This window comes from Helicoverpa armigera, chromosome 13 (assembly GCF_030705265.1).
Source record: "Helicoverpa armigera isolate CAAS_96S chromosome 13, ASM3070526v1, whole genome shotgun sequence".
Taxonomy (NCBI): domain Eukaryota; kingdom Metazoa; phylum Arthropoda; class Insecta; order Lepidoptera; family Noctuidae; genus Helicoverpa; species Helicoverpa armigera.
In genome coordinates, this window is record NC_087132.1 from 8,360,019 (window position 1) to 8,387,070 (window position 27,052).

Consider the following 27,052-nt stretch of genomic DNA (forward strand, 5'->3'; position numbering starts at 1 on the left):
CTATCTGACCTCCTCAACCCAGTTACCCGGGCAACCCAATACCCCTTGGTTAGACTGGTGTCAGACTTACTGGCTTCTGACTACCCGTAACGACTGCCAAGGATGTTCAATGACAGTCGGGACCTACAGTTTAACGTGCCATCCGAAACACAGTCAATGGTGTCTAAGCTATTCAAGGCTCTTGCAGGAATCTTCTTATTGATAGGAGTTTCATTTCCATAAGTAATACAAGAACCTAACTAATGTTTTGAAAAATATTTCTAATGTAGAGCAGTTGGAAACTTTTTAATCGTAAGGTTTTATTCATTGTATTTTTATTCCTAGCTGGTCTACTCCAATATGTTCTATGAATATGAAAAAGAATAGAATAGGTTTTGATACTGAAGTTGTCACTTCCGAATCCGAAATAAAATAAAGTTAAAGTTATTTTCAATATTTTATTTAAATATAAATATAAAAGATCCCGGTATCTAGCTGGCCACGCTCTACAGTACATAAGATTTTACAACACAATGAAGTAAAATAAACATTAACCCTCTTACTTAACAATAAAATAAAACCCAATCACTCACAAAACGTCTTTCGCCCATTTAATAACAAAAACGTGTGACAATCAGTTAGATAGTTTAACTGTCGGTTTGCGTAGTGACGGCTATTCTAATTATCGTTAAAGTTTATGTTCTACGGTGCTACGCGGCTACGACGTGACGAACTGGCGTGCTACGAGATAATGGTCAAATGATCTATACCTAACTATACATACCCCATTCAGCGACAACATTAAGCGTCAGCTTACTTAAAACAACTGTTTACTTTGAAAACTGTTTCTTAGGGACTTAGTTAAGTATCTAAACAAACCATAAAAATTCTGATAATTTTTAAAAATTGTTACGTCTTGCCCAACTCAATTTTATGAGAGGCTACCCCCTCATTAAAAATAAATAGAATAGGTAGAGGAAAATAAATGTTGCATAAGTGCAACTACTCTAACAACTAACTTATATACTCTAATATCTGGCGTCATCTATCAAGTAACACACATAAATAAAAAAATTGGTACTGCTCAGCGTTAAGATTTTATACTTCTTCATCTGTTCTCGAGCAGGTACCCGATTAACCCTAGTGTCAACGGGCGGATTTGAGAAAACTCGAATCCGTTCGGCCTTAGACTTGGACGTTTTGTAAAGTCATGGGTAACTGTATCAGTAAAGTAAACATATTACTATTCTTACATTACAATAGTTCACGGGTCCTAGTTGTTTTAAAGTTATTAGCACAGTTTACGAGTATGTTGTGTCAGTACCTAACTGTTAGTTAGCTCGCCCTTACTTAACACTTTCATTACACCTGGGATAAGGGACGATTAAAATATTTTCATATTATGCTGTAAACTTTGTGATGCTTGTTTTGCAACTTTGTAGCTCTATTTGCAGAAGATACACAAAATATATTCAGGTATAGTATGGACTTTGAAATGTGGTGAAACTGATGATAAACCAGTTTAACCTGTGACTTAAAAGTGTACGAAATAGAACAAGTATTTACAGTATTACCTTCAAAGATAACCTTTATTTAACAGACGTTTTTGTAAGAAGACATCCTACTTTAAGTGATTGTTAAAAGAAGGCAACCATTACCCAGAAATATACCACTAATAGAAATTAAATATAAGAAATATCATCCTTATTTAGTAATTCGAACTTAGCCGCCCCAATTAATGAACTGCAGTTGTATTTAACACATTAGGGATCTTATCAAAATCTTAACATGCTGTGGCAATGTTAGCTTTTTTGTTTCACGCTCCATAAACTCATTATGTATGATTCATAACTCATAACAAACCAACCACATAAAACGCGCAATGATTCAAACTTATCTCAAAGTCAGTCCAGCGAATATTGTTTATTTTTAAACACACAAGTACGACCAATATTAATAAATAAAATCAAGTGTCTGTTGCATTCTGTCCGCATTAAAAACATTATAAATAGTGCGGAGAATCTGCGCTTAGTGGTATATATCGCGTCTCGCGGGTAGTCGTAAAAATAATTTAGTGCGAGCGATGTCATTAGCGACGTGAACGCCATCTGCCGGCGACTGCGACCGTCTCTAATGCACTGCAAACATACGCCAAGTTATAACGCAGGTTTGTGATTATTAAGAGAAAATTATGTTTCATGTTTGTGCCACGGTGAACGAAATGACTAGGGATGTAAATATATTTTGAAAATCAGATGATAATAATATGGAAGTACATTTCTTTATTTGGGATGAAAGATAACAGAAGCGTTGTAATATTTTTTTTATATTTCGTGAAATCGACACTATCACGACAAAAAAGGTTTTAGGCTTTGCGGTCTTATTGAATCAATTGGTCCAGACTATCTGATTTATATCAAAGGGAGAAAGAGGCAGCAACAGTTAACGGCAAGGAGTAGTATTATTGTTAGGACCATAAGGGAACTGACCATATGAACTTTATTGCACTATGAAGTTACCAACCATAGATTTTTTAATTCAAAAAGCCAATACAAACAAGTAGGTACCCACGTGGTACCCATACACAATGGAAACTCTAAAAATAACTTTTTTACCTCCATATTCAGGTAGGGATAACAAAAAGATGTGTCTAAACCAACAATGTTTCGCGCAGTCAGAAAAAACAACATAGACTAACTGAAAATACATGTACAGTCGACTCGTATTTCTATTCAGGACATTTTTATTCTGTGGCTGTAAACGACGGATTTTGTTAGGTATCGTATTTTATGTGTTCAATTGAAGATTCCAAACTTGATTTTGAACGTAACGTACTAGTAAATACAGCAGCTCAGAGGTAAAGAAAATGTTATTTTCCTTTATTGAAATAAGCTGCTCATAGAAAGTCTTTACATTATATTACTCACTCAAATATTAATCTTAAACACAACTAACGTAGTAGAAACATTTATTTAGTTATTAGTTATTAATTTTTACTAAAATTACACTAATTAATCGAATAAAATCTTATTCCAGTCGACTACATTGCAACAAAACAAAAATTGTCTATATCTACAAAATCATAAAAAATATTTTTATTATTTTATAGATATTTTGTTTGGCTCCAAAACTCCTGAACTGATTTGAAAAAATCTTTCACTGTTGTCAAGCAACGCGCTTCGTGAGTAACATTAGTATTTTATCCAAGTAGTTTTTTTTATCCCGATACGGGCAGTTGTGCCCACGTCACGTGGGTGAAACCGCGGGAGAACTGCTGGTCAAGTATAAAAAAATAGGTGGGGCCTGAAGTTCTGAGAAACTATCTATTAACTGTCATACATTGCATAACTCAATTGTACCTATAACATCTTTTCCTCACTAACTTATACCCCTAATTGTAGGCCTTCGATTTAGATCACTGCAATATATCAACTGTCACTTGTTTTCATGTGTTCACGTCTATTCGCTGGTCACGGACGACTCATTAATATCTCCCTAAGTTGACCATTACACAACTTATGTTAGCTTACTCTTATAGTCCGGATTGAGAGTTGTATCGCATCGTCCCCCTTGGAGCCATAGTCATTGTAACCTGTTCTGAAAGTGTTATTGAGAAAGTAATGTATGTTTAGTGGATGTTATGTTCAAGATTTTAGTGACCGTTTTGTTGCTATATTTTAGGATGGTTTCATTTTATTTGATTTTAACAATGTCATTATAGAATGATAGGTATTTATTTGTTCAGTCTAAATATATAAAACTCAAAGGTGACTGACTGACATAGTGATCTATCAACGCACAGCTGAAACCACTGGACGGATCGGGCTGAAATTTGGCATGCAGGTAGATGTTATGACGTAGGCATCCGCTAAGAAAGGATTTTGATCAATTCTACCCCCAAGGGGATAAAATAGGGGATGAAAGTTTGTATGAAACTTTGTCAATTTTAAACCGATCGGACTGAGACTTTGCATGCATAAAGCTACTATGGCGTAGGCAACCCTTAAGAAAGGATTTTGATAATTTCTATCCCTAAGGGGATAAAATAGGGGATGAAAGTTTGTATACATCTTCTTAGATTTGTACACGCTAATCTTCCGAACTACTGAACGGATTTCAATGATTTTTTCTTTGTTGTATCAGTATTAAGCCTGGTCAACATATAGGCTATAATTTATCTTCGAAACTTGAAGACCTGATGCAGAACTCCTACAGACCAACAAAACTATTAGAGATACAACAATGGTGCCATGGCAAAATTGTTTCATGTGATGAGCATTTTCAGATGAGATAATAAATTTTAAGATCTGGAACACCTGATGTGGAACCCCAAGAGCCCAGCTTCTCTATACCATATACAGGTATGACGTTTTAGCAACAGTTGTTCAATTTGATAAGCACTTTCTATTGACTTACACAAATTGAAGATCTAAAACACCTGATGTGGAACTCCAGGGGCCCAGCTAGACTATAGCATATAGAGGTATGACGTTTTAGCAAAAGTTGTTCAATCTGATAAGCACTCTCTGTTGACTTATAAAAATTGAACCACACCTACACCTGATGTGGAACTCCAGGAGCCCAGCTAGACTATAGCATATGAAGATATGACGTTTTAGCAAAAGTGGTTCAATCTGATGTACTCTCTATTGACGTATAAACATCGAAAATCTGGAACACCTGATGTGGAACTTCAGGAGCAATACTACACTTGAAATGAATAGAAATGAACATTATGAAATAGGTATGGTGAATCAAAAAAGTAATTAGTCCGTCTTTTAGACACGTATTTTTCTTTTCTCTCTCACAAACAAATAATAACGAAGATACAACAACGCTTGAATTCACTGCTTAGTAAAATTTTACATACCTAGACGTGGCGTCACGAGCCCCCACTCCGACTTTGTTGCGTTATATCTCATTATTATATTGTATGTCTCTTCCAGACCTCGGGACTATAGAATGCCAAGAATGTTCAATGACAGCCGGAACCTACAGTTTAACATCCCCTCCAAATGACGGTCATTGGTATCCAAAATATACGTAGAAAGTACATATGAACTTAGAAAAGTTGCATTGGCAGGCACTTGCCAGACCTGGAATCAAAGACGTACGCTCATACTTGAGAGATTGGTTCTCTACCCACTAAACCACCATGACTTCCACTAAGTCACCACGACTTTGTCATCTATTTAATGTTTTTTTACGTAATAATACTTGTGTAATATTTTTGCCACACACAAATGCGGACTAATTAGAATCACTACTTTTATCCCTATGGTCACGTCTATTGCGGTTCAGTTCTCAGCATTTTGTTTAGTCTGCTGTGCTTTTGCTGTTAAAGTACAAAAATGAAGTATATAGAACGTTTCTCTTCGGTCCCTTAAAATTCAATATCAGACTATTTAGATCTTTGATTTTGCTGACCCCGTAGTCGCTGGCATAAGGGACAGGATCCGCGTACGAAGTCGCGGGCAGAAGCTAGTCTATAATATAAAAATGAAACCCAAAATGTGTTGGTAAGCGCATAACTCAACAACGCCTGGACCAATTTGGCTAATTCTTTTTTTGTTGTGTTTGTTATTGTCAGGAGAAGGTTCTTATGAAAAAAAAGAGAAAAAATAGGGTAAAGTAGAGAAGTCAGTTGACGGGAGCGAAGCCGCGGGCAAAAGCTAGTTTCCAATAAAACTCGTGCCAAACAATCCTGGAAACGCACCCAAAGGTTCTTATTCGCTAATAACACGCTTTACGACAGAGTGACGTACACTATTAGTTTTATGTTCCACGTTTAACGTTTATTAGTATGTGTGCTATTCACCAGGTTATTTCACACATGGCTAGTCTAGACGCCAATGTCTTTGTATTAAGAAACCTCATGTTTACTTCGTGTATTAATGTCATGTTGGCTCTGTGGTTGTAAGACGTCAATAAGAGGTATGGCTCTAGTGAAAGAATTTCTATAGTTTTCTTCTGGTATTGGGTTAAATGGGTAAGGCCCACAAAATATAACTAGCTAAAAAACGTCATTACAAATCCAATATGGCGGCCTACCCAAAATGGCGGACTGGCTATTTAACCACCCCCATGCTATGGGTATCAAATGAAAGGGTTTTGCTTTCAGGAATACAAAAAATATATAAAATTAAAATGACAGTTTAAAAATCTAAAAAAACACGCTTTTAAAAAATTACAAAATATGAAAGAAAGCGTGGAGCATTTTGCCCAAAAAGAGTAAAGATTATGTAAACGCTTTACGTTGCTATAGCTATAATTTTTAAACTCTAGTTTTTTGTATAAGAAGTCGTTTTCGACTCTTTGTATGACGTGGGTGATCATCATTAAATAGCTCAGTCAGGATCCTCAGGGTTCTCGTTGAGCCTCCGCCGATGTTGGACAGCAAAGACTGACTGCGAAGCTCATTTCGCTGTCAACTATTTTTTCCTCCAAAATATTGGTCTGGTCACCGATTATCGGAGGTGGGCGGGAAGCCTAATCACAAAAGAATCGCTTTTGTGATTATCACATCGGTCGGATCGGTATTTATCACATCAAGATTTAAGTAAAGAAGGCAAAGTAAATAAAAACAAAACAAACACGATATACGATCTACCGTACGCCATTTTGACAAGAAATTGTTTTCATAAAAACATCCTTATTACACTGTAAAGTTCCCTACCTGCTCCTTTTGCTAACAAACCATAATAAAAGAACTTTATACCGAACAATAACCAATTTGGGAAAGAAAACACCGTTCTTCGACGTTCCAAGAAACGGCCCATTGACATAAATAAATCATTATTTTACTCCCGCGCTTTCTAACGTCATATTCGAATTTCAAAACGAATTTTCATTGTAATGTGCCGCAAAAGAAAAATGCTCTATGCTTTGTTAAAAATTAATTTGATACCTTTATCTCGAATTTCTTGAGGATGTTTTTTTTAGGGATGTCGATGTTGAAGCTACTTAAGGTTTTATCCCTGCTTATTAATTAGCAATTTACTTGTTCCTTGTTATCGTTTGGGGAGAATGTAGACAATATTAACAATGGCTTGTGTTTTTTTTGGGTTGCCAGATAAGAATATCATATAATGGTATTGATGAACAAAATTGAATGACGAGGCTAACAGTGGCGTTTGAAAAGGAGTCCTTTATGTCTTTTTAAAATAAGTTCATATTTCAATCAATTCAAACAGGCATAAAATGAACCATCAAAAACTGAATCATCCACAAATAAAGTTTAAACCTTTGTCTATTACCATCAAAATTTTAATCACGAAAATAAACAAACCAATTTGGGAGTGACTAAAACAACGATCAACCAATTTCCGTTATCTTCAAAATCATGATTGCAATTACTTTCAAGCCACCATCATCCCATCACTGGTTTACCAAGGAGTTCTAAATTCCCTATCGATAGAGCGTCGCGATAAAGTCAAAACTCCCAGCTAATAATTTCTGCTCATACGGTGCAATATAATGAATTCTACGTGACTCGGAATTACGGCGAAAACTTTTGTTTTAATGTTGTTAAGTTGGCGGTTTTATCTTCCTTCGGTTGGTATGATGTAGCGTGAATTTTCGTACGTGTGTTCGATTTTTGTTGGATGAAAGTGTAACTCGATTAATCCCCTATATGGAATCAAATTGTAAGAGATACTGCTGTTTAGATATCTGAAAGAATATATTTTGAAAATCTTAGTTGCGGATGGCTTTTCGGTACAAAGTTTTCCGAGTTACTAATTAAAACCCAAAAAAAAAAAAAACGAAAAACGTGGACAGCATTTTGACTGAAACATTTCATAATAAATCTACGTATTTCATAAAAATGTTACTAGGTACGTAAATTATCTTGACCATTTTTCATGGGGCATCGCCTTTTGCCGCAGGTGCGACTGTCAGCTGTCCGGAAACCCGATGTGTTGCTAATTATTTTTTTACTACGCTTTGATAAAGGGTTCGTGTATTAAAATGGCGCGCAAAATTGGGAAAGATTTAATAGGGTAGTTTCCTAAAAAATAATAATTAGTCCGTCTTGTAGATTGTCCAAAATTAAGCGATACGTATTTTTTCTTTTTTAAATTGGATCAGAACTTGTTAAGATATAGCGTGCTAAAGTTGAGTGTGACGTCACAAGTTGCTACAATTTTCAGGAGACTGTGACGTAAAAGGCCCCCACTCCTAATTTTTAAAGCGTATTATCTTTGTCATTTTATGTTTAATTAAAAAAAGAAAAAATACGTATCCAATATTTTTTGATTATCTAAAAAGCGGACTAAATATTATTTCATTATTTCGACCCTGGAAACTACCCTATTATGCTGTCTGGAAGTTTTTTTTATCAGAAGCAGCAGGTATAGATTTACAAAATGGTGATGAGTTTTATCTAGAGTTCTTTGTCGATAGTAACTTAATGAAATAAATAATTAGGTAGGTACTCACTTTAAAGAATTTCCGATCCAAAAGGCACGTTACACTTTCGAACGAATATCCTCATTTCGCGGCACAAAAAAACGAATTTAAAACGAGCTTCAAAAGCAGACACTGTTTTTACATTTAAAATTAAATGCAAATAAAGCGTTATTCCGTTGTTTTCCATATAAACACTATCTTCACGGTTCAGCGGTACCTCGGTGCCCGCAGCCGATAAACTACAACTGTGTACGTAGGTACGTACCTACCCTCACATCGGAAAAGCTTTCCGCTCCCGGCGCGATAAGAAATTTACTTAAATTACCTACTTAGCATCCACAATGATCGCTTATTTCATACTGTAATGGGAACCTACTTACGTAAGTATTATAGTATGTTTTATCGTGGTCCATAACAGTAAAAAGAGCTGATTTATGTAATGTAAATTGATGATCGATACACATTAGAGAGCGCGTACAATATCGTTGTTTTCTTGTTGATTGAAGGAAAAACTTTCAATAAGAAACGTAATGCATTCTTCCAACGCTATCTTATGACATTTTCAATATGTAGATAATTTAAATTAAGTGCGAAGGTAGTATACGACTCTTAGAATCATTAATAAACATTTAATAAATAACTTTTAAAAATCACACAAATACCTAGGCATATAAAGCCTCTATCAACAAAAAAAAAACATTTTCCCATAAAAATATAGTTGCTGCTGTAGCCAGAAGTTTTATAAAGGGATTTCGTCAGACAATGTGGAGCGTAGTACATCGCTGGCCGTGGCTCGGTGGCGCTTAAGTGATATTAGCAGATAGTCGGCCGGCCGGACAATGGTCTGCTACCAGAGCAAACACAATATGCGATGTTTGACGACGGACATTGAGTAGGAGGAAATGGAGTATTAGGTTGAGGGTTGAAGTCGTCAATTCAGCTGAAAGACGTGTACTGCTGGACTAAGGCCTCCACTAGATGGACTTACGATTTGGATCTAGAGTAGTGAATGTGGGTTGCTGAAAGTCGAGCAAGAAAGGGCGATTCAATATGATACGATGTTTTTGAAAGCTAATAGATTTTCAGTAAATTAATTAGTCAAATGACATGTGTGTTTTACCATACCTAAACTGACAACTGACAAATGCTTAGTTTTAGTCTTTTGGATTGCAAGTAAGTAGGTAAAGTTTAATATCTATATTGGAAATGATTCATCTCCAATATACATAGATATTACACTTCATGCTTAAAAAAAAAGGGTTACGCTATAACAATATACACCAGAACACAACATCCTTAATGCACTTATTTTCTTGTGTAGCTCAATTTACTATCGAATTATGACAATGTCTTTATAATGATGATTTTACACTCATGTTACTCCATGTCCTACATGCTCCATGACAACCGATGTATGACGCCAGATTACAGCTGCTAGTTTGAAGCGATGTAATGCAATGATATTGCAACGTGGTACTGTGGATACCTACTATGGATACATTATATTTTCCGAACAATGGACGCGTCATGTAAATGTTATGATTTTATCGCGTTCGTTGATTTTATGGTTTTAATTTGGACGAGGGCAAGGGTTTAGTAATATAGTACCTAATAATAATGCGAAATTGTGGTGGTTACCTTGGATTAAACTTGAATTTTCAGTTTGTCAATATTTAAATAGCTAGAGAGAAGTAATCGTTACATTAAAATATATTGCCATTTATACTTTGAATTAATTTGGTCTTCATTTTTTGTGAATTATATTCATTTCTTTTGTCTGCGTGGAATCTCTTCTTGCGTGGATTTTTAGGAAACATACCTACCATTTACGAAGTTCACTAAATATTTTCACCGTGCTTTCAATAACATTGGGCAGCCCTATGATACGTCTAATGCTATATTTGGGCGTGAAATATCCTAACATTGGTATATCAGGCGTCATTGTTGGTGGTTCCGTGGCAGTCCAAACGTATCTGACACGTTCGGCGCCGGAGCTCGGGGCCTATTACTAAAGCGCTCGACATTCGTATAAAATAATTTTGTCCACTAGCAGTTAATAATAAATAATAAATTCTTTATTGACATAATATGAGGTTACAAGAACACATGAAGCCTCTGAAACCCAAACTTGGAAATAACCTGTATGTCAGGAATCAGCGCCTTCTTTATGTCAGGAATCAGTTAATGGTAAGTCTAGCAGAACTTAGAAAACGCATTTGTTCGGGGTATGTATGGTATCCCGAGTTTAATTCAGATTTTGTTTAGGTACTCGTGCAAATAAGAATCCGATCTAATGTATTTTGTGTAAGCTCACATGGCAGAGGTTGTACCTACCATTAGAGCATGAAATTCTTTGGAGATTCTATACTTATGAAAATCAAGAGTAATTTTTTATATGGTATCTATTGTAACGCAATATTTACTTTTAAGGCAGTGAATGAAAGTGATTAAATGCATGTATAAAGTCAATACTTTCATCAAAGTTGCAAGCAATAATTCTCAACATAAAACAAAATAAGAAATGGCTTTACTAATTTGTCCCATTCAGCTGCGTGGAGCATAAAATATTAATATCCACCTTTAAAGATAATAATTCAGTTCCTGAAACTACGGAAGATGGCGACTAATGCGCCAACTTTTAATCGTGATTAATACCGGCAAAGTTTATAGTTTTATGACATGAACACAGTCAGTTAAGGCAATTAGGTAGGAAACTAAGTTGCACATAAACTCAAATCACAATAGACTAAAAGATAGAATTATTGTATTATTAAATGGGAATCTTCTTTATAAGTAAGCGTATTATCAAGAAACGTAATTTACGGAATATCTGAAGTTTAAGCTGCGTTTATGGAGGTTAAATTATGTTAAGAACATGTTATTGATAGATGACATGTCAATTCATTTTCTTTGGTAGTTTAAGTCAGCCAATCAGATAGTCTAAAATTGAAACGAAACTAATAGTAGATTTCCTGTCAACATGACCTTATTTGTATGTATGTATTTATTTATTTATTATATTTTATGTTTTATTTATAGGTATATATTTTATGTTATGTAGTTTTATCTTTGTTTTGTTTAATGTTGTGCACTTTTAATTTTCTCTTCCCTATCGCATCTCTCTATCGCTCTAAGGTTTGCTGTTAGAGAACCCAGTTCTGGGTTAAGCTCGCCTTTGTACATATCTTCTCTGTGTTGTGTGTGTTTTTATATGTTTTTGTGTACAATAAAGAATAATAGCTATGACAAACCTAAGTACATTTCTATCCTTGTCAGTACAATCACCTCTTCAACTAAAAGCCGTTGTACTTACACTTCTAGAATTACACGCCATCTTGTCGCGACATTTTTCGCGCCATATTCTGTCACTCGAAATTTAAATTTCGAATAAACATGATACTTAATTCGAATACTAAAATAGGCACTCATGTTTCGTTTTCGACGCGGAAATTGAGCGGTGGCGGTCGAGAATTGGCTAGCCGACTCGATGCTGCTATCGAGCGACAGAATCGATACGTAATCATATCGATTCATATTGATATTCGAAGCGCTTTTAAATATTGCTGAGTGATGTGTCAATGGGATGCGATACCAAGTTGTGGTTTCAAAGTTTCTGTTTTAAATGTCGTGTTGCTGGTTATTATGTTATAACTTTTGATATTAATACCTACATATTTCAGTTTTTTTATAGATCAATACAATTAATAAAGAATCGATTTATTGCGACAATATTTTCCTTTTATTGCAATCGGTATACGTGGTAGAGCTTTTGGCATTTTTGGTATTTGATATGATCATTTACTGTCAAACGGATCGCCAGGTTATCTGTCATTCCTAAAACTATTCAAAATAAATAAATTCGAGTGTCTATTTTTCAGTACCAACAAAAATTAAACCCCACAAGTTGAGGTCGGCAACCGCTCATATAATTTTTTCTCGTCTCAAGAAAGAATTCATTTCGTATCCAACTATAAAAGTCTAATTTCGATGTCATGGTATAATGGATAGTCAGGGAGCTCGAAGTAAAATTTAATATTATGTTCGACGATATCTAAGGTAGGTAGGTACCAAAGAGGCTTCACTACAGGTACGGTTGTCGTGGGATTGCGAATTGTGAAAAAGTCACGAATCTTTGTCTAGACTTGGATGACGAGATCCGAGTAGGGTTACCAGGTTTGAAGAGGATGTGTCCCGACAGGCTTTGAGAGAAATGCTTTTGTAGCAGCTAGCGTGCCTTCGCTTGTTTTGTTTTTTTTTTTAATATCTAGTTCTTAATTGCAATTTTTGAGGATCATAATTATAATGTTATTCCTAACAATTTTGTCATATAAAGAAAATACAGAATTTTACAGCCGAAGCTGTTTTTTTTTTTGTAATAACTTGAATAATTACTTTAATGAACATATTTACCGTATGCACTTTTTACCTACATTTTTTTCGTGAACATAAAAATTACAGGAGACACTGTCGTCGCCTACAGCACACACTATAGGTAAAAAAAGGTATAGGTAGCTATAGGTAGAAATAAATATGCAAGCAATATAATTCAGGACTTTTTTGGAAAATGCTTGGTATCTGGTAACCCTACCGTGGAGTCCCATCCTCGGAGACACTAAGCCCGTGTTATTAGATTTTGATGAGTTGTTGACGACCATTTTAGAAGTTTCTATGTACGTTTTTTATTCAGGACCGCCACTTCCAAGTTTTACAATCAGTTTTACATTTTATTTGCTGGATGAGTACGTGGTAATGGCATTACTGTGTTATGTATGGTAATATTGCCTTTAGGTATAGGTTATTGCTTTTTCTCATCTGAAACTTCTACAAAAAAAATAAGTTGCCAGATTGCAGGTGGATGTTATGGAAAAGAATCTGGATATTTCCAGATTCTTTAGATGAAATGTTTATCCGTATTAGCTATAGGCACCGAAACAGAATATTTCATAAGGACGTCCCATTTAAAAACTACGATATACTTAATTACTTAAAAATGGTTTGCAAAGGAGCGCCACATCAATCAATTAATAAAAATAATTTCAGCCACTCCGCCATAACGTTCCCATTACCAAATCAACGGAAAACAACATAGCTAAACAAAACCTCGCAGGTGATTGCCCACATAATCAAAAATCGATTTTACAATAAACCCCGTTTAGAGGAGCATCTGTGCGCGGCAGACGTAAAGCTAATCCATCAGTTTCAATCAATCGCTCGTACAATATCACACACATACACGGACAAATCACATCAAAGTAAAAGCGCTTCAGCAGATTAGTAGACTTATGACAAGGATACGGGACCGCGAAACCATAAAACTTTCCTTCGTCCATGAAAAGTGAGCCCAGTCACGCAGGGGTCATTAATTCTTTGTAAACCTGGCTATTGCTGAACCAAGCTTACTTTACCTCGTTGTAATCGGACGGACGCGACTCAACTTGATCGAAAGCCACTGAAAACCAATTTCGGTGTCGTGCAACAAACCATTTTGAGTATTACGTCTTTATTGAAATCTGAAACTTAAAATTAAACCTAAGAGCACGAGTGAGCACGGAATGAGTTTCACAAGTTTTTTAGCGCTAAACGTCTACTTTGACAAGTTACACGATAAGTTGGCTTCTTCAAAAGAATGAAATACAGTTGTTTCAGATTTTCTTTTACGGACCATTGCGCTATCTCTACGACTTTGTCAAAGAATATTATCGTAACTGTACCTTTGGAAATACGAAATGGAACGGAATGTACTTTGTTTCAAGAAAGTATTTTTCAGAGTGAAAATACATTGGGATCTTTTCTTTTTTTTGTGTCGACGGTTACGTTAACTCACAGAAAAAACTCGTATGTCACCTATTTATAATAGACATGCGTTATAATATATTTTAGAATTACTTATACATTAAAGTTTTAGTTTATTCAATAAAAGCTTGATGCTCGTTCACTTTAATGAAGGTGAACGGGCACAGACTACGCTTTATAGGCTTTAAACATCACGAGTGAATGTATTAAAACTTCAAAATAACTAATACTGCTTTAAAATAACTCTGAAAACTAATAAACGAAAGCTTGCGTTAGCCTAGCTGAGCGTAAAAATAACCCTTGCAAACATATCAAACAGTTTACAAACGAAAACAAACTACTCTTGTTTCCGGAGCGGGGAAACTATTGAAATTACTAAGTATTACTACTAAGGAATTTCGGGAGACAAATTAAAAGCGTGTTACCGATTCTGAGGTACTTTTAATTGTAAAAAAACTAATCTACTGTCTGACCCATCTCGGCGCGACATCTCCGGTGGGGCGACTTATCTACCTAAGTTCTTAAAATTATAGTCAGCACATTATACATGTGTGCGTACAGACTTAATCTAGGGCCGAAGGCTGGGTGGTCACCATAGCTCCTCCGACCTTAAGAGGAAAATTATCGGGAGAATCGATTTTAGATTGGTTCCGATAATTTTTCTTGAAACACGTGTATTTCAGCAATTTGAGCCGAACAACATAAACGGAAAATACAAAAATACTTAAAATAACTAAACCTAAGGTCACGTACACCAAGGACGCACTGAAGCTACTGTCCCTTTTATCAAAAACACTTTCGATCACTTCACTATGTTTTAACGAATACGCCATATATTTCACTTCGTCTAGATTTATGCCCTTCATATCAAGTGCACGTGTACTGGATAGCTGTGCGTTAGTGCGTAACTGAGGTAAGGCGATGATTGGTACTCTTTTCACCACATCGGACTCTATGAAGATACGATGATTAATGTGTATGCCATGAATCTCCACCTCACAGGGTTCTTCGATGGTCATCAGGTAAGTACCAAATACCAATTGTCTACTGGTCTCATCCTTGCATCGTTCTGTTAGTGTGGTCTTCTCTTCACTATACAGGATCCAGTTGTTGTTAGCGACTTGTTGGACTCTGACCTGTTCGATTTCTATTGGATGTTGTTTGCAAAGGGTAAGGTCGTTTTCGAAATTCATAAGCTGTTCGACACAGGTAAGTTCATAGAAGGGGATCCTGTTGTCTGCAGTGCAGAGGAAGCGAGCACCGGCAGAGAATGGTCTACACGGTATTGCGATTGGTGAGTATCTATTTTCTTTCGCCAATAGGTAAGGGTATTTGGGGAAAATAGCTAGGGTCTTATTTTCGGTGTCATGGAAAATTGGTAGGGAGTAAATCTTATAATAGTTATAAGTAACATTATCGGTAAGTGGTATCTCCATTATAAACGTTATTTGATTACTTTTAATAAATGATTTAACACATATAATCTCTTCTATTCTTAACAAGTTCGCTTCGGCGGGAGGATATATTAAGCTTTCATATTCGGATATTAATTTAAGATGATATAAAAGTTCTGAAGAATTAACAATTGATTGATGTAAAATAGAGACTCTGCTTAATGCAAGTGCAGTTTCGATTTCACTTAATCTAATAAATATAGTACGAAAGTTACTCATGAAAACATTGAACAACCCAGTTAAGTACGTCAGAAAAATCCAACTATTTTGCTGAGCAGTTAAATCTTTAATTAATGTTTCAATTTTAGTTAACCTGTTATGGAAGTTAATTGTATTCTGTTCAATAGTTTCAGTGGCATTAATAAAACTGTCAAACATTTTAGAGACCAATGTTAACCTTTTAGATATAGTGATTTGACCTTGATTCAATTTAGAAATGAGATTATCATACTTCAACGCATCATCATGATCCAAATTACCGGTAACAATTTTTATAATAGAGCCCAGTGGATTAATGAGTCCTCGTTTAGATCGTTTGGATGGTATAAGCTGTTGGTATTTTTCTACAGTTAAATCACGTATGGAATCTGTATGCATTTTAATAGTCATAATTTCTTGTGAGTATGATGCATTCCAATCAATTAAATTACAAAGCGCTTGATAGTTGGTAGAGATGTAGTTAAGGTCAGTATAAATTTGATCTAGGCTGATGATCTTTACAATAGTCCACTGATCAGTTTGGAAATATGCATGACCTTGTTTCACCGGTAAAACTCCTGGATTACCTTCAAGATTTTGCAGATGAAGGGCCAGCGACAGCATCGTGACTGTCATCAATAATATGCCGCACCTGTGGAGGACGTTTTATATTTTAATAGGAATTTTGGTATCCCTTTCTCCTATTTTTATAGGTAAAATATTTTTATCTGCTTTGCCTGTTACTACAGCTTTTATATATCGGGGCTTATCCTTACTTTTACGCTTATTTATGTCTTTACCGAAAACAATTTCTCCTTTTTTAAACTTTATTTCACCTTCACCACCCTTACTCTCTCTATTCTTTTCTTTAATATTAACCATTTTGTCTGCTAAGTGTTCGTATAATGTTTTTATTCTTTTGCATGATCTTTTACTAATTTTGGAAATAACGTTTTCTAATTCTATGCTAAACGGACTGCTTGAGTCGGTATGTCCGAAGACAACTTCAAATGGTGCAAGTTCAGTGACTGAGTGAATAGTGTGATTGTATGCCAGAACAGAATAAGTCATAACCGAAGCCGCATCAGTACATTGTTTTTCGTATTTGGCCAGTCTGTAAATTTCTATTATAGTGGAGTGGAACCTCTCAATAAGACCCATTGAATTGGGGTTATTAGGGGTTCCAATGTGAAATCAATTTTATGTAAATTCAAAAATTCCTTAATTAGTTCATTATTAAATTCGGTTCCGGGGTCTGAGCTTATTCTTCTGGGTGTACCGTAATACGAAAAATATTTCATCAGTGCTCTAGTTACTTCGGGAGTTGATTTTCCCTGAGTTTCGATTGCCTGACCTAATTTGCTAAATGCGTCAATTATAGTTAAATAAGTTTTACCTTCTATACTAAAAAGATCTATAAATAGCTCTTGAAAAGGCGCGTCTTGGGTTTGTGTTAGTTGTAATATAGGTTTGATGGGTTTCCTATCATATTTCATTCTACGGCACCCATCGCAACTGTTTATGACGGCTGTTACAGTTTCCTGCATTCTATTCCAATAATAATTTCTACGGAGCCTAACTAGCGTTTCTTTTATGCCTCTATGACAGGTCTTTCCTTCATGGTGTTTAAGTATAAGTGCCTTTTGCTCTCCTTCATCTTCTACAAAAATAACTCTTTCTGTACATTCAAATAGGTTAATAGTTCCCTTTCTGAATAGTTCAATTATTATATTGCTAAATAGTTTCCGATGTTCATTCTCCTCAAAATAAATGAAATATTTTAATTTTGGCTGTATGTATTCCTTTAAAAAGTCCTTTACTAATTGCGGATTATCTTTTGGCAGGAAAACTTCTAATATCTTTTGTTTGTCACGTGACAGGTTCTTAACATGCATTTGATTTTTAAACCATGAAAATATTAAGATTTGATTCGGCTTGGTGTCGATCGCCTCATGTAAAATAGGTATACCGGTTGATTCTAATTCTACAGCGGAATGAACGGTTTCGTTCGACTTACTGGACACTGATCGTATTGGATACTCATTTGTATCGTAGTGAACTTCTCTAATATTGTCGGAAAAATCTATAGGACTACAGGTCATAGTTCGACTAGAATCAGATATCGTTACTGTTGATGAACTTTTACTATCTGCACATTCATTTAGATTTTTATCTTCCTTCTCATCAATATTAACTGCTAGAGACTGATTTTCGTCGTCTGTGAGTAAGGCATTGATTTTATTCTGGACAGAGCGTCTGCATTTGTATTTTGTTTGCCGTTTTGTGAATTAAATCAAAGTCGTAATCTTGCAAACGTAACCGCCAACGTGTGAGTTTGCTACTAGGGTCTTTAAGAGATTGGAGCCAAGTTAAGGGACGGTGGTCAGTATATATATAGAATTTTCTACCGTACAGATAGGGCCTAAAATGCTTTACTGCCCACACTATAGCGAGCAGTTCACGTTCGATGGTACTATAACGTGATTCTGTATCACTGAGGGTACGACTAGCATACGCAATGGGCTTGTCACTGCCAATCTGTCCTTGTGACAGCACAGCGCCTAGAGCGACATTGGATGCGTCGGTCGTCAGTATAAATGTTTTGTCATAGTCAGGGTATTGTAACAGTGGGGCATGTGTCAGGAGTTCCTTGCATTTGTTAAATGCGTCTATGTATTTCTGGTCAATAACAATTTTGTTGCGCTTTTTAAGCAGGCTGTCAATGGTTGAGTAATTTTGCAAAATCTTTTATAAAACGTCTGTAGTAACCTACAAGTCCAAGAAAGCTCTTAATCTCTGTCGTTGTCTTTGGTAACGGGTAATTCAATACAGCGTTTATTTTGTCGTCATTAGGCTTTAGCCCGTCTTTAGTTATAGTGTGTCCAAGGTAGAGCACTTCTTTGCGTAAAATTCAGATTTGTCTAATTGAATTTTCATGTTAGTTGTTCTAAGTCGGTCAAATACAATTCTTAATTTATTTATCATTTCGTCAAGGCTATTTCCGTAAATTATTATGTCATCCAAGTATACCATGCAGTGGAGTCCTTGCAGACCACGCAAAATATTATCCATGGTCCGTTGGAAGGTAGCAGGAGCGGTTTTAAGTCCAAACGGCATTCTGAGAAACTCAAAATGGCCATTTTGCGTCGAAAAAGCTGTCTTCTGTCTATCCTTCTCTTCTACTTCTATTTGGTGGTAGCCGCTTGCTAGATCCAATGTGGTGAAGTACACACTCTTTCCTAGTTTGTCGAAAAGGTCATTAATATTAGGTAGGGGGTATTTGTCGTCTATGGTTATGTCATTCAGTCGTCTGTAGTCTATTACCATCCTGTATTTAATTTCACCAGACGCATCCTTCTTTTTAGGGACAAGGTGAACTGGAGCACTCAAGGGGAATGAGATTCTTGTATAACATTTTCATGAAGTAATTTTTCTACCTGATTATTTATTTCGTTTTGGATGAAAGGTGCCTGTCTATAGGGTTTAATGTATATAGGATCTTCATTTTGGTACGTATGTGATGTTTAACCTGATTAGTAAACGTAAGGGGGATTTGGTCACAGTAGAATATGTCCTTATATTCCCTACAAAGTGCATAAATTTTCTCACGTTCTTCGCCATTGGTATGATCGAGTCTTAATTTATCTAAATTTTCTTCAAGTAATTTGTCAATTTCTAGAGGAGTATTGGTCGTAGTAAAATTAATGTTGTATTCTGTATTTTCATATGGCGTTACTGTGAAAGGTTGGCAAATAGTCAGTTGTTTTGGGCAATCTGAAGTGTTTTGAATTACTGTAAATGCGTATCCACTATCACAGTTTACTAAAGCACTAGGCATTCGTAGTCCATTTCGAAATTCTTGGTAGTCAAGAATAGCGTCACCTGAATATTGATCTACTGGCAATTTAAATCGTTGTTCTGAACGTGGCTGTACAGTAATTTTATAATTTAAATTATTATTGATTATTGGAATACAAGTGGAATTCGTTTTAAGATTCGTTCTTTTAGATCAATAATTGCACCTAATTGCTGTAAAGGTCGTTACCTATAAGCCCGTCATACCGTGGATCTACTTCGTATACATAGAACTTATGCCAATCGTCACTAACAAAGGTAGGTAGAAGAGGAATTTCTATTACTTCATTATGTCTACTAGTAGCATGAGTACTAACCACCTGAAAATTTTCATTACGTATATAGTCGTAAAATACTCATATGCTTTTGTAGGACCAATGAACGATCTCATACTACCAGTATCTATCATCATTTTGCGTCTATCTCTTCTACATAAATATACGGTAGCTCTAAATTAGAGTCAAAATTTAATTCTAAGATTTCTTGTCCGTCGAGGCACTCTCCTGAAAATCCAGTGCCTGAATTTCATTTTCTGATTGTAATTCATAGTCAACATGAGTCTCGTCATGATAATTAATTTCATTTGAGTCACCATAATAGTCATCGTCATAGTTAGAGTAATAGTTATTGTAATAAGGCTCATAGTCGTCAGCAGACAATTCATTTAAATTGAAACCTTGTGGTACATTCGATTTAGGTTGGGCTGTTCGCATAGACACATCAGTAGTTTGCGTTTGAGGTTTTAGTATTTGTGGGGTATTAGAATTATTGGGGGATTTGTAACCAAACTGCTGAGGTTGCAACGGTTTATAGCCAAACTGTGGCGGTGGCCTGTATCCTAATTGTTGGGGTGGCCTGTACCCAAATGGTTGAGGTGGCCTATACCCGAATTGTTGAGGTGGCCTGTACCCGAATTGTTGGGGTGGCCTGTACCCAAATTGTTGAGATTGGGGTAAGTACCCAGGCTTGGGGCGTGATGTTAATGCATTTGGTAATTGACCTTGGGGCTGATTGAATTTATTCTGTGGAATACCGAAATTAAATTTAGGTGTGGTAATATTATTTGGCAATAAAGGTTTGTATCCCGCTGGCGTCATTACCAATTTTGATCCGAAACTGCTAGATTGACCGTAAATGCGATTCCTAGTATTATACTGCTCTAAGAAATTAACTTCCTCAAGTACTATACTCAAGGCCGCTTCTAAACTAGAGGGTGCCTTAAGCCTTACAATACGAACCATATTCTCTGGGAGATTGTATAAGAACACATTCAAGGCCGTATTGTTATAAATAATTGTCTTTGCACTCTTCAAATCAGTATCCTCAATCATGTTGACCTTGGACATCAATAATGATCGAACACTTTGGATTCTATTACAAAATTCTAAATAACTTTCACCGGATTTAATTTTAAGGATTCTAATTCGATATTAATGCACGCTTCGCTACGCGGGTCTCCAAAATGTTGAATAAGTAGATCTTTAAAAGCAGACCATGTCACAATATCTTCACGTTCTGATAAGAGCGCTGCGGCGTCATCTCTCAATCGACTAGTTAAAACATTATAAACGTAAAGATTTTGTTCGTGGCTACCCTTATATCGGTCAAGGACATACTGACACTTTCGCAAATAAAGATTTAACTGTCTTTTATCACCATTATACAAAGGTATTAATTGAATAATTTCTTTGGGTATTTGTTCAATAGTCACTGAAGTCATCATGTTCACAGAGTAGAGAACGGAACAGATAAAACAATTCGTGAGAGTACAATTGACTATGCTATGAAACACACAAGATAACACAATTCAAACATAACACACGTAAATCAGAAAATAATTAGACGCAAAATGTATGTAATAGTTTAGGTAATAAAATTAAAAATATTAATGTATAAAATATATATTTTTTTTATATTAGGTGTAGAATTACATACACTTTACTTATTACTTTTAATAAAACACATTTATAAAAATATCAATGCAAAGAATACACTTGAGATAACAATTAATTGGCGTCTCTGAAAGTTTAACTACTCTATGTCGGTTCTATTTATAGAACACAATGAGATAAGCCAATAATCTAAATGAACACGTTATAATGAGAGAGGTTTAATCTCAAAATAATGTAGGTATTAAGTATTGGGGATAGAGGAACATGGATTGGCGAAAAAATCACTCACCAGCCAGCTGCTACTCTCATCCTTGGTATTCCTTTGTTTGCCCACACGCACCAAGAGTAATTTATTTGGTTCGTCGGATTTCACTCGTCCTTAAATTCCCACAGCTATCGTGCAGCTCGTCCTCGAGACACGCGACGAATTTAAAACCGCGAAGAATTTAGGAATATAACAGCGAAATCCTACCGGCTGCGCCACTCTTGTTTCGGGCGGGAAACTATTGAAATTACTAAGTATTACTACTAAGGAATTTCGGGAGACAAATTAAAAGCGTGTTACCGATTCTGAGGTACTTTTAATTGTAAAAAAACTAATCTACTGTCTGACCCATCTCGGCGCGACATCTCCGGTGGGGCGACTTATCTACCTAAGTTCTTAAAATTATAGTCAGCACATTATACATGTGTGCGTACAGACTTAATCTAGGGCCGAAGGCTGGGTGGTCACCATAGCTAACTGTTCGCTTTCATATTCGTCTCTCAAAGGAGTACGATTAACAAAACTCGTTGTTTATCGAAGTGTAGCTAGACGTCGCGAAACAAAAACACAAACTACCCACCATCTGACGTTTTCTCCGATTGTATTGTAGTCGCAAAAAGAGCGGCCGCGTCTGGCATCCGAATATGTTCACAGAATAAAATAAACAGAAACCGTACTAATATGCAAGTCGTAGGTGCGCTACCTCTGACAAGTTTTTAAACGTTTATGAATAAGTAAGTAGCCCCCGTCTGCCGCATCAATACCCGTGGTGGCTGAATGCCAAATGCTATTCGTGACACTTTCCACTTTCACCGTTTTTTTCCATCCGCACGCTGAATATTTCGTCCGGCTAATTTCCGCGCGGGTTTATTTTTCTAAAAAGGCTTTTTGGAACTGTCGACGGCTCTGCTGCAATGGCAGTGTTTGACGGCTGCCGCTTTTAGGGGAGAATCTAAACTAAATATGCAGCCAATGTCGACCTGTGGTTTAATTTGGTTGAACCGAAAGCACCGGGGAAACACGTATTTATAAGTAGATATAAATCTCATTACAAAAAACTTGTCTACTTTTATTTATTCAGATTCAGTAAAATCTCACCCAGAGTGCATGCATAAAACTAATAATAGAAAATCAGAGATTATATTATTGGTAAATAAACACAGCGTCAAACCGTCTTATCAATGTAACATTCAACACTCATTTTAATAAAGGCAGTCCCCCGATAAAATCATCAGAAAAGCCCAAAATTTAAGTACATTGAATACCCTTTGTTGTCAACACAAAAAGTATACGGTTGACATTTCACGGGCTACCCAATGTATGGGGCAAACGGAGCTAAGGTGTCAGGACCATTACAAGGGGAGGGAGAAGTGGCTGACTTACTGCCCCCCCCCCCTCCCAGTCGTCTGCAGGTCGAACCATTATACCGATCTAAATAGACTCAAATGTTGAATATGGAGGGAATTCTTAGGAAAACAACTTTAAAAGATGTTTTCGCAGCGTTCGGAATAGGCAAGCCGTATGAATGAGAGGTCTTTTCAGTTGACTCCTTTTCGTGTGTTATGTATGAAGGTTTGATGTTACTGAACAGTTATTTCACGCCTTTTGTGTCGATGGATTGTGTGTTTGTGATTTTTGTAGCCTTTAAAGTCAACTTTGCTTTATTTAATATCTCCATTCAGACATTTTAATGTCTTCATTCAACAACATCAATGAGAAAGGAAATGTATATTCTTTTTGTATTGAAAATTAATATCTGTATGTACTTGAACTTGAATAGTTTTTATTTTAGATAAAGCGTTAATGTTGTCTGAGCAGTAAACAGACTCATTCAATGATGTACCTACTTATAAACCAAGTTATGGATACCACGTCCATGGTAACCATGGATCATTTTTTTTTTTCTTAATTAGACTATCATTTCAAATTCAAACAGTCTTATAGTAATTCATTCATTCTGACCATTGTTCTATGTAGAACATATAACTCAAAGATATGTCATCAACTCATTTGATCATTAACTATAATTACGAATATCAATAATTTGGTACCCACGAGAGTGACAGATCTATGCTTCGTTCGTATAATTTCAATTTCGCAAAATCCAATTATAAAGGGATTGAAATCTAATAGAATTCGATTTCAATTTTGAGGCTTAAAAACTAATAGTAATGGGACTAGGGACAAGATTAAATACCGCAAGCGAAATTAACTTGGTATGTTTAGAAAATTGGAAATGTTTGGTGATATATAAGCAGGTATATTTATATTTATGAGGTCACGTCTGAACTTTTGAACGATATACCTTACAGCCTTTTCCTCTCAACATATTAGACTGCTTGCCGTTTTCTTAAAAAAAGTAAATAGATACAGAAGCAAAATCCTTGTATATTACAAAATCCTTCTTGATAGGAAATTAACAAACCTAAGTAAGTACTTGCTTAGCGCTCAAACTATTGGTTTAACTTATTTAATTTATAAATTACATACCTAGGTACTTATTATTGTGTTATTATTAGGTTATTTTGGGAGTTTTTTCTTACTGTGGCTTTTTTGAATTTCACATGCACTCACTGTTATGAAAGACGTGATAAGTTCCTTCAAGAGGCACTATAACCAGTGTTTAGAACTTCATTTTCCATCAAAAACAAAAGAAAAACAAAAGACTTTGTAAAAAGAACACCAATAGCCCATAATACAATTTCACTAAGATACAAGTCCTGGTCAAGATGAAGTAACAAAGTGTATCGCAGACAGGGTTTGTACAAAGGTAGACGAGTTACAATGTTGCGAACAAGCGTTACTTTGTACAATGGTTGCGCTTTTGTGTACTGACAAGCTATTTTAGGGGATAAACGTTGCTTGTTTTATATTTATATAGGTTGATGTTTTTCTTCTTGGTAGGTAAGACTAGTTTGTAAAGATCATACCTACTGGATTATTTGTAACTATAAGTGTAATTTGTTGTGATAGGATATTTCATTCCAGCCATAACACTAGGAAGAGGTGAATGAGGGGCGTTTTTGAGGGTACTGTCCTTTGTAAATATTGACATGAAAAAGTTTTAATCTGTAAACAAGTACAAAGAAACTTTTTTGCGTACCTCTAATTTGGCATTTTTGCGTACCAAGGATTTTAGTTCTTATCATAAACATCAAGGATGAAAGTTCCTTGTCTTTATAAGATACTTTCTGAAGAAGGAATGAAAGAAAACTCCAAATAAATAAATATCGGAGCGTATCGCTTACGCCTCGTGCAAGTTGTAGCAGATGGAAATGGAATTCTCAGGTAAATCGGGTAAAACGAATGTTGCTCGTGTGGGTAATTTAATAAAATCCCCTTTAAGTGTTTTCCGAAAATACTAAGAATAGAATTTGAAGCGATTTTTTAAATCTCCCAGCCATTTCTTGCTTTCTCACTAGCTTCTTCAGGAAACTGTTATGTATCTCGGATGAAAACCGTTTTCTAAAGTTTACTATACATGGATCAGGGCATAAAGTTTCATAATTTCATTGGAGATTCCTCAGATCAAAGAAATAGGGAGATTCAATTAGAGTAATTTACCTATGTGTACATAACAAATATAACATTCATTAAAAGTGTGCCGTTTATTTTTGCAGGTTGCTTATGTTGTAGTTCAATTTATAGTTTTTTTCTTAAAAGAAAAGGTGTGATTTAATTTTAATCTTCACTGTAAATCTTTATATTATTTCAACGAAATATGCTCATGGTTCTTAGCATTTACCTTAAAATTCTTTAAAGATGTTTAACAACTAGCATTTTAGTTTTTCAGACTTTCTAGGATTCGTGACGATGGCTAAAACACTAAAATATAAAACAGTTGTGCAAAATTAAGTGTAATTTTAGCACTATTTCGTGGCGAACCCAGACTTTCGTGGAACATATTACATGACTAATTTTTATACCATCGTTTGTGTTTTGACGTTTATTTTGAACTGGACTAATAAAATGTAGAATTTATTCCTTAAATAATTGGTACGGTTAAAGTTTTTACCGCTTATTTTGTTTCGTTTTAGTTTTTCAGAAATAAAATGGTTACTCACGTTTCCCACGACTGGTATTTTTACGTGAAAGAAAATGACAATTGTATTTTATTTTTTATGCCAACCTATGTATTTGAAAAAAACATTTAAAACTTTTTTTGGAAATAATTATTGAGTTAATATGTGGGTAAGATACCTTCATAAACCTAATTGGTTTGGACCCTCTTGTATTTATGAAAGTCGCACCTAGTGCATGTTTATTATCAATTTACAGACTTATTATCAAATTTTTATTCAACACATTAAAATAATCCCTTCCTAACCAGAAAAGCAAAAAATAATTTTCACTCGAAAGCTAAGTATTTATTTTTATCTTACAAAACAAACTGAGCATTCATCATCATTTCAGAGCTAAAAGTTGCCAGTTTTGAAAACATCTTATTTCGAATTTAAATATTTTTCTTTTAGCCAGGATCTTGTTAACGAGTGGCTAATGGCGGTCGTTATCGTGGCCGTCTGTTTTTAAACACGGAGTAAATAGTTCATGAAGTACTCGGTGGGCATTTGAGATTTGGGAGGCAAAGTAAAGTTGTAATAGTATGGAGGTGTTATAGGAAGAGGAAATAAATGAATTATAATGATAATAAATCAAGTTATAACACACAATAACTTTAATTTATCAGAAGTAGAGAAGAGACAGGAAGAAGGTTTCTTGTCTTTACCGGTACGGTACGGAAAGTCAGAGAAGAGATAGAGACAGACAGAAGATAGAGATGATAGAAAACAGGGATGATAGAGAGAAGATACATAGACAAGGAACCAATACTAAGGCGACATAAATATTGTTTGTAAGCCACAACGTTTCCGGCGCACTATTTTAAATGCCACTCAGATGTTTTAAGCTCATCTGCTGTATCCATTCACTCATTACTCTGTGCAAGAAAATTATGCACTCACTGCCGACGGCCCGATGGAGTGGCTTTCGTGTTTCAGTAGTAAGCTTTATGAGGATTGGCCTCGTTATTTACTCATTTATGTTTAGATATCAAGTCTCTTATCGATGCTATTAGGTATTGGATTTTTATCGAATGTTTGTGAAACAAGATGTATATTTTTTTCTAGCTTAGCTCACAGTTTCACCTGCATCGTAAAGGACCTACACTACACTACAGTATTTTCGTAGCCTTTAGGGTATAAACAATC

General features: G+C 35.4%; 1 protein-coding gene across 1 annotated transcript; it reads right to left on the bottom strand.

Moving 5' to 3' along the window:
• Positions 1-14,602: 14,602 nt before the first annotated feature.
• Positions 14,603-22,070, bottom strand: LOC135117715 (uncharacterized). Its single transcript, XM_064037573.1, has 2 exons — positions 21,870-22,070; positions 14,603-16,485 (listed from the first exon to the last, which is right to left on the bottom strand). The coding sequence occupies exons 1-2, from the start codon at positions 21,887-21,889 to the stop codon at positions 14,745-14,747; spliced, it is 1,761 nt and encodes a 586-aa protein (XP_063893643.1). The 5' UTR covers positions 21,890-22,070; the 3' UTR covers positions 14,603-14,744.
• Between the last annotated feature and the right edge of the window lie 4,982 nt (positions 22,071-27,052).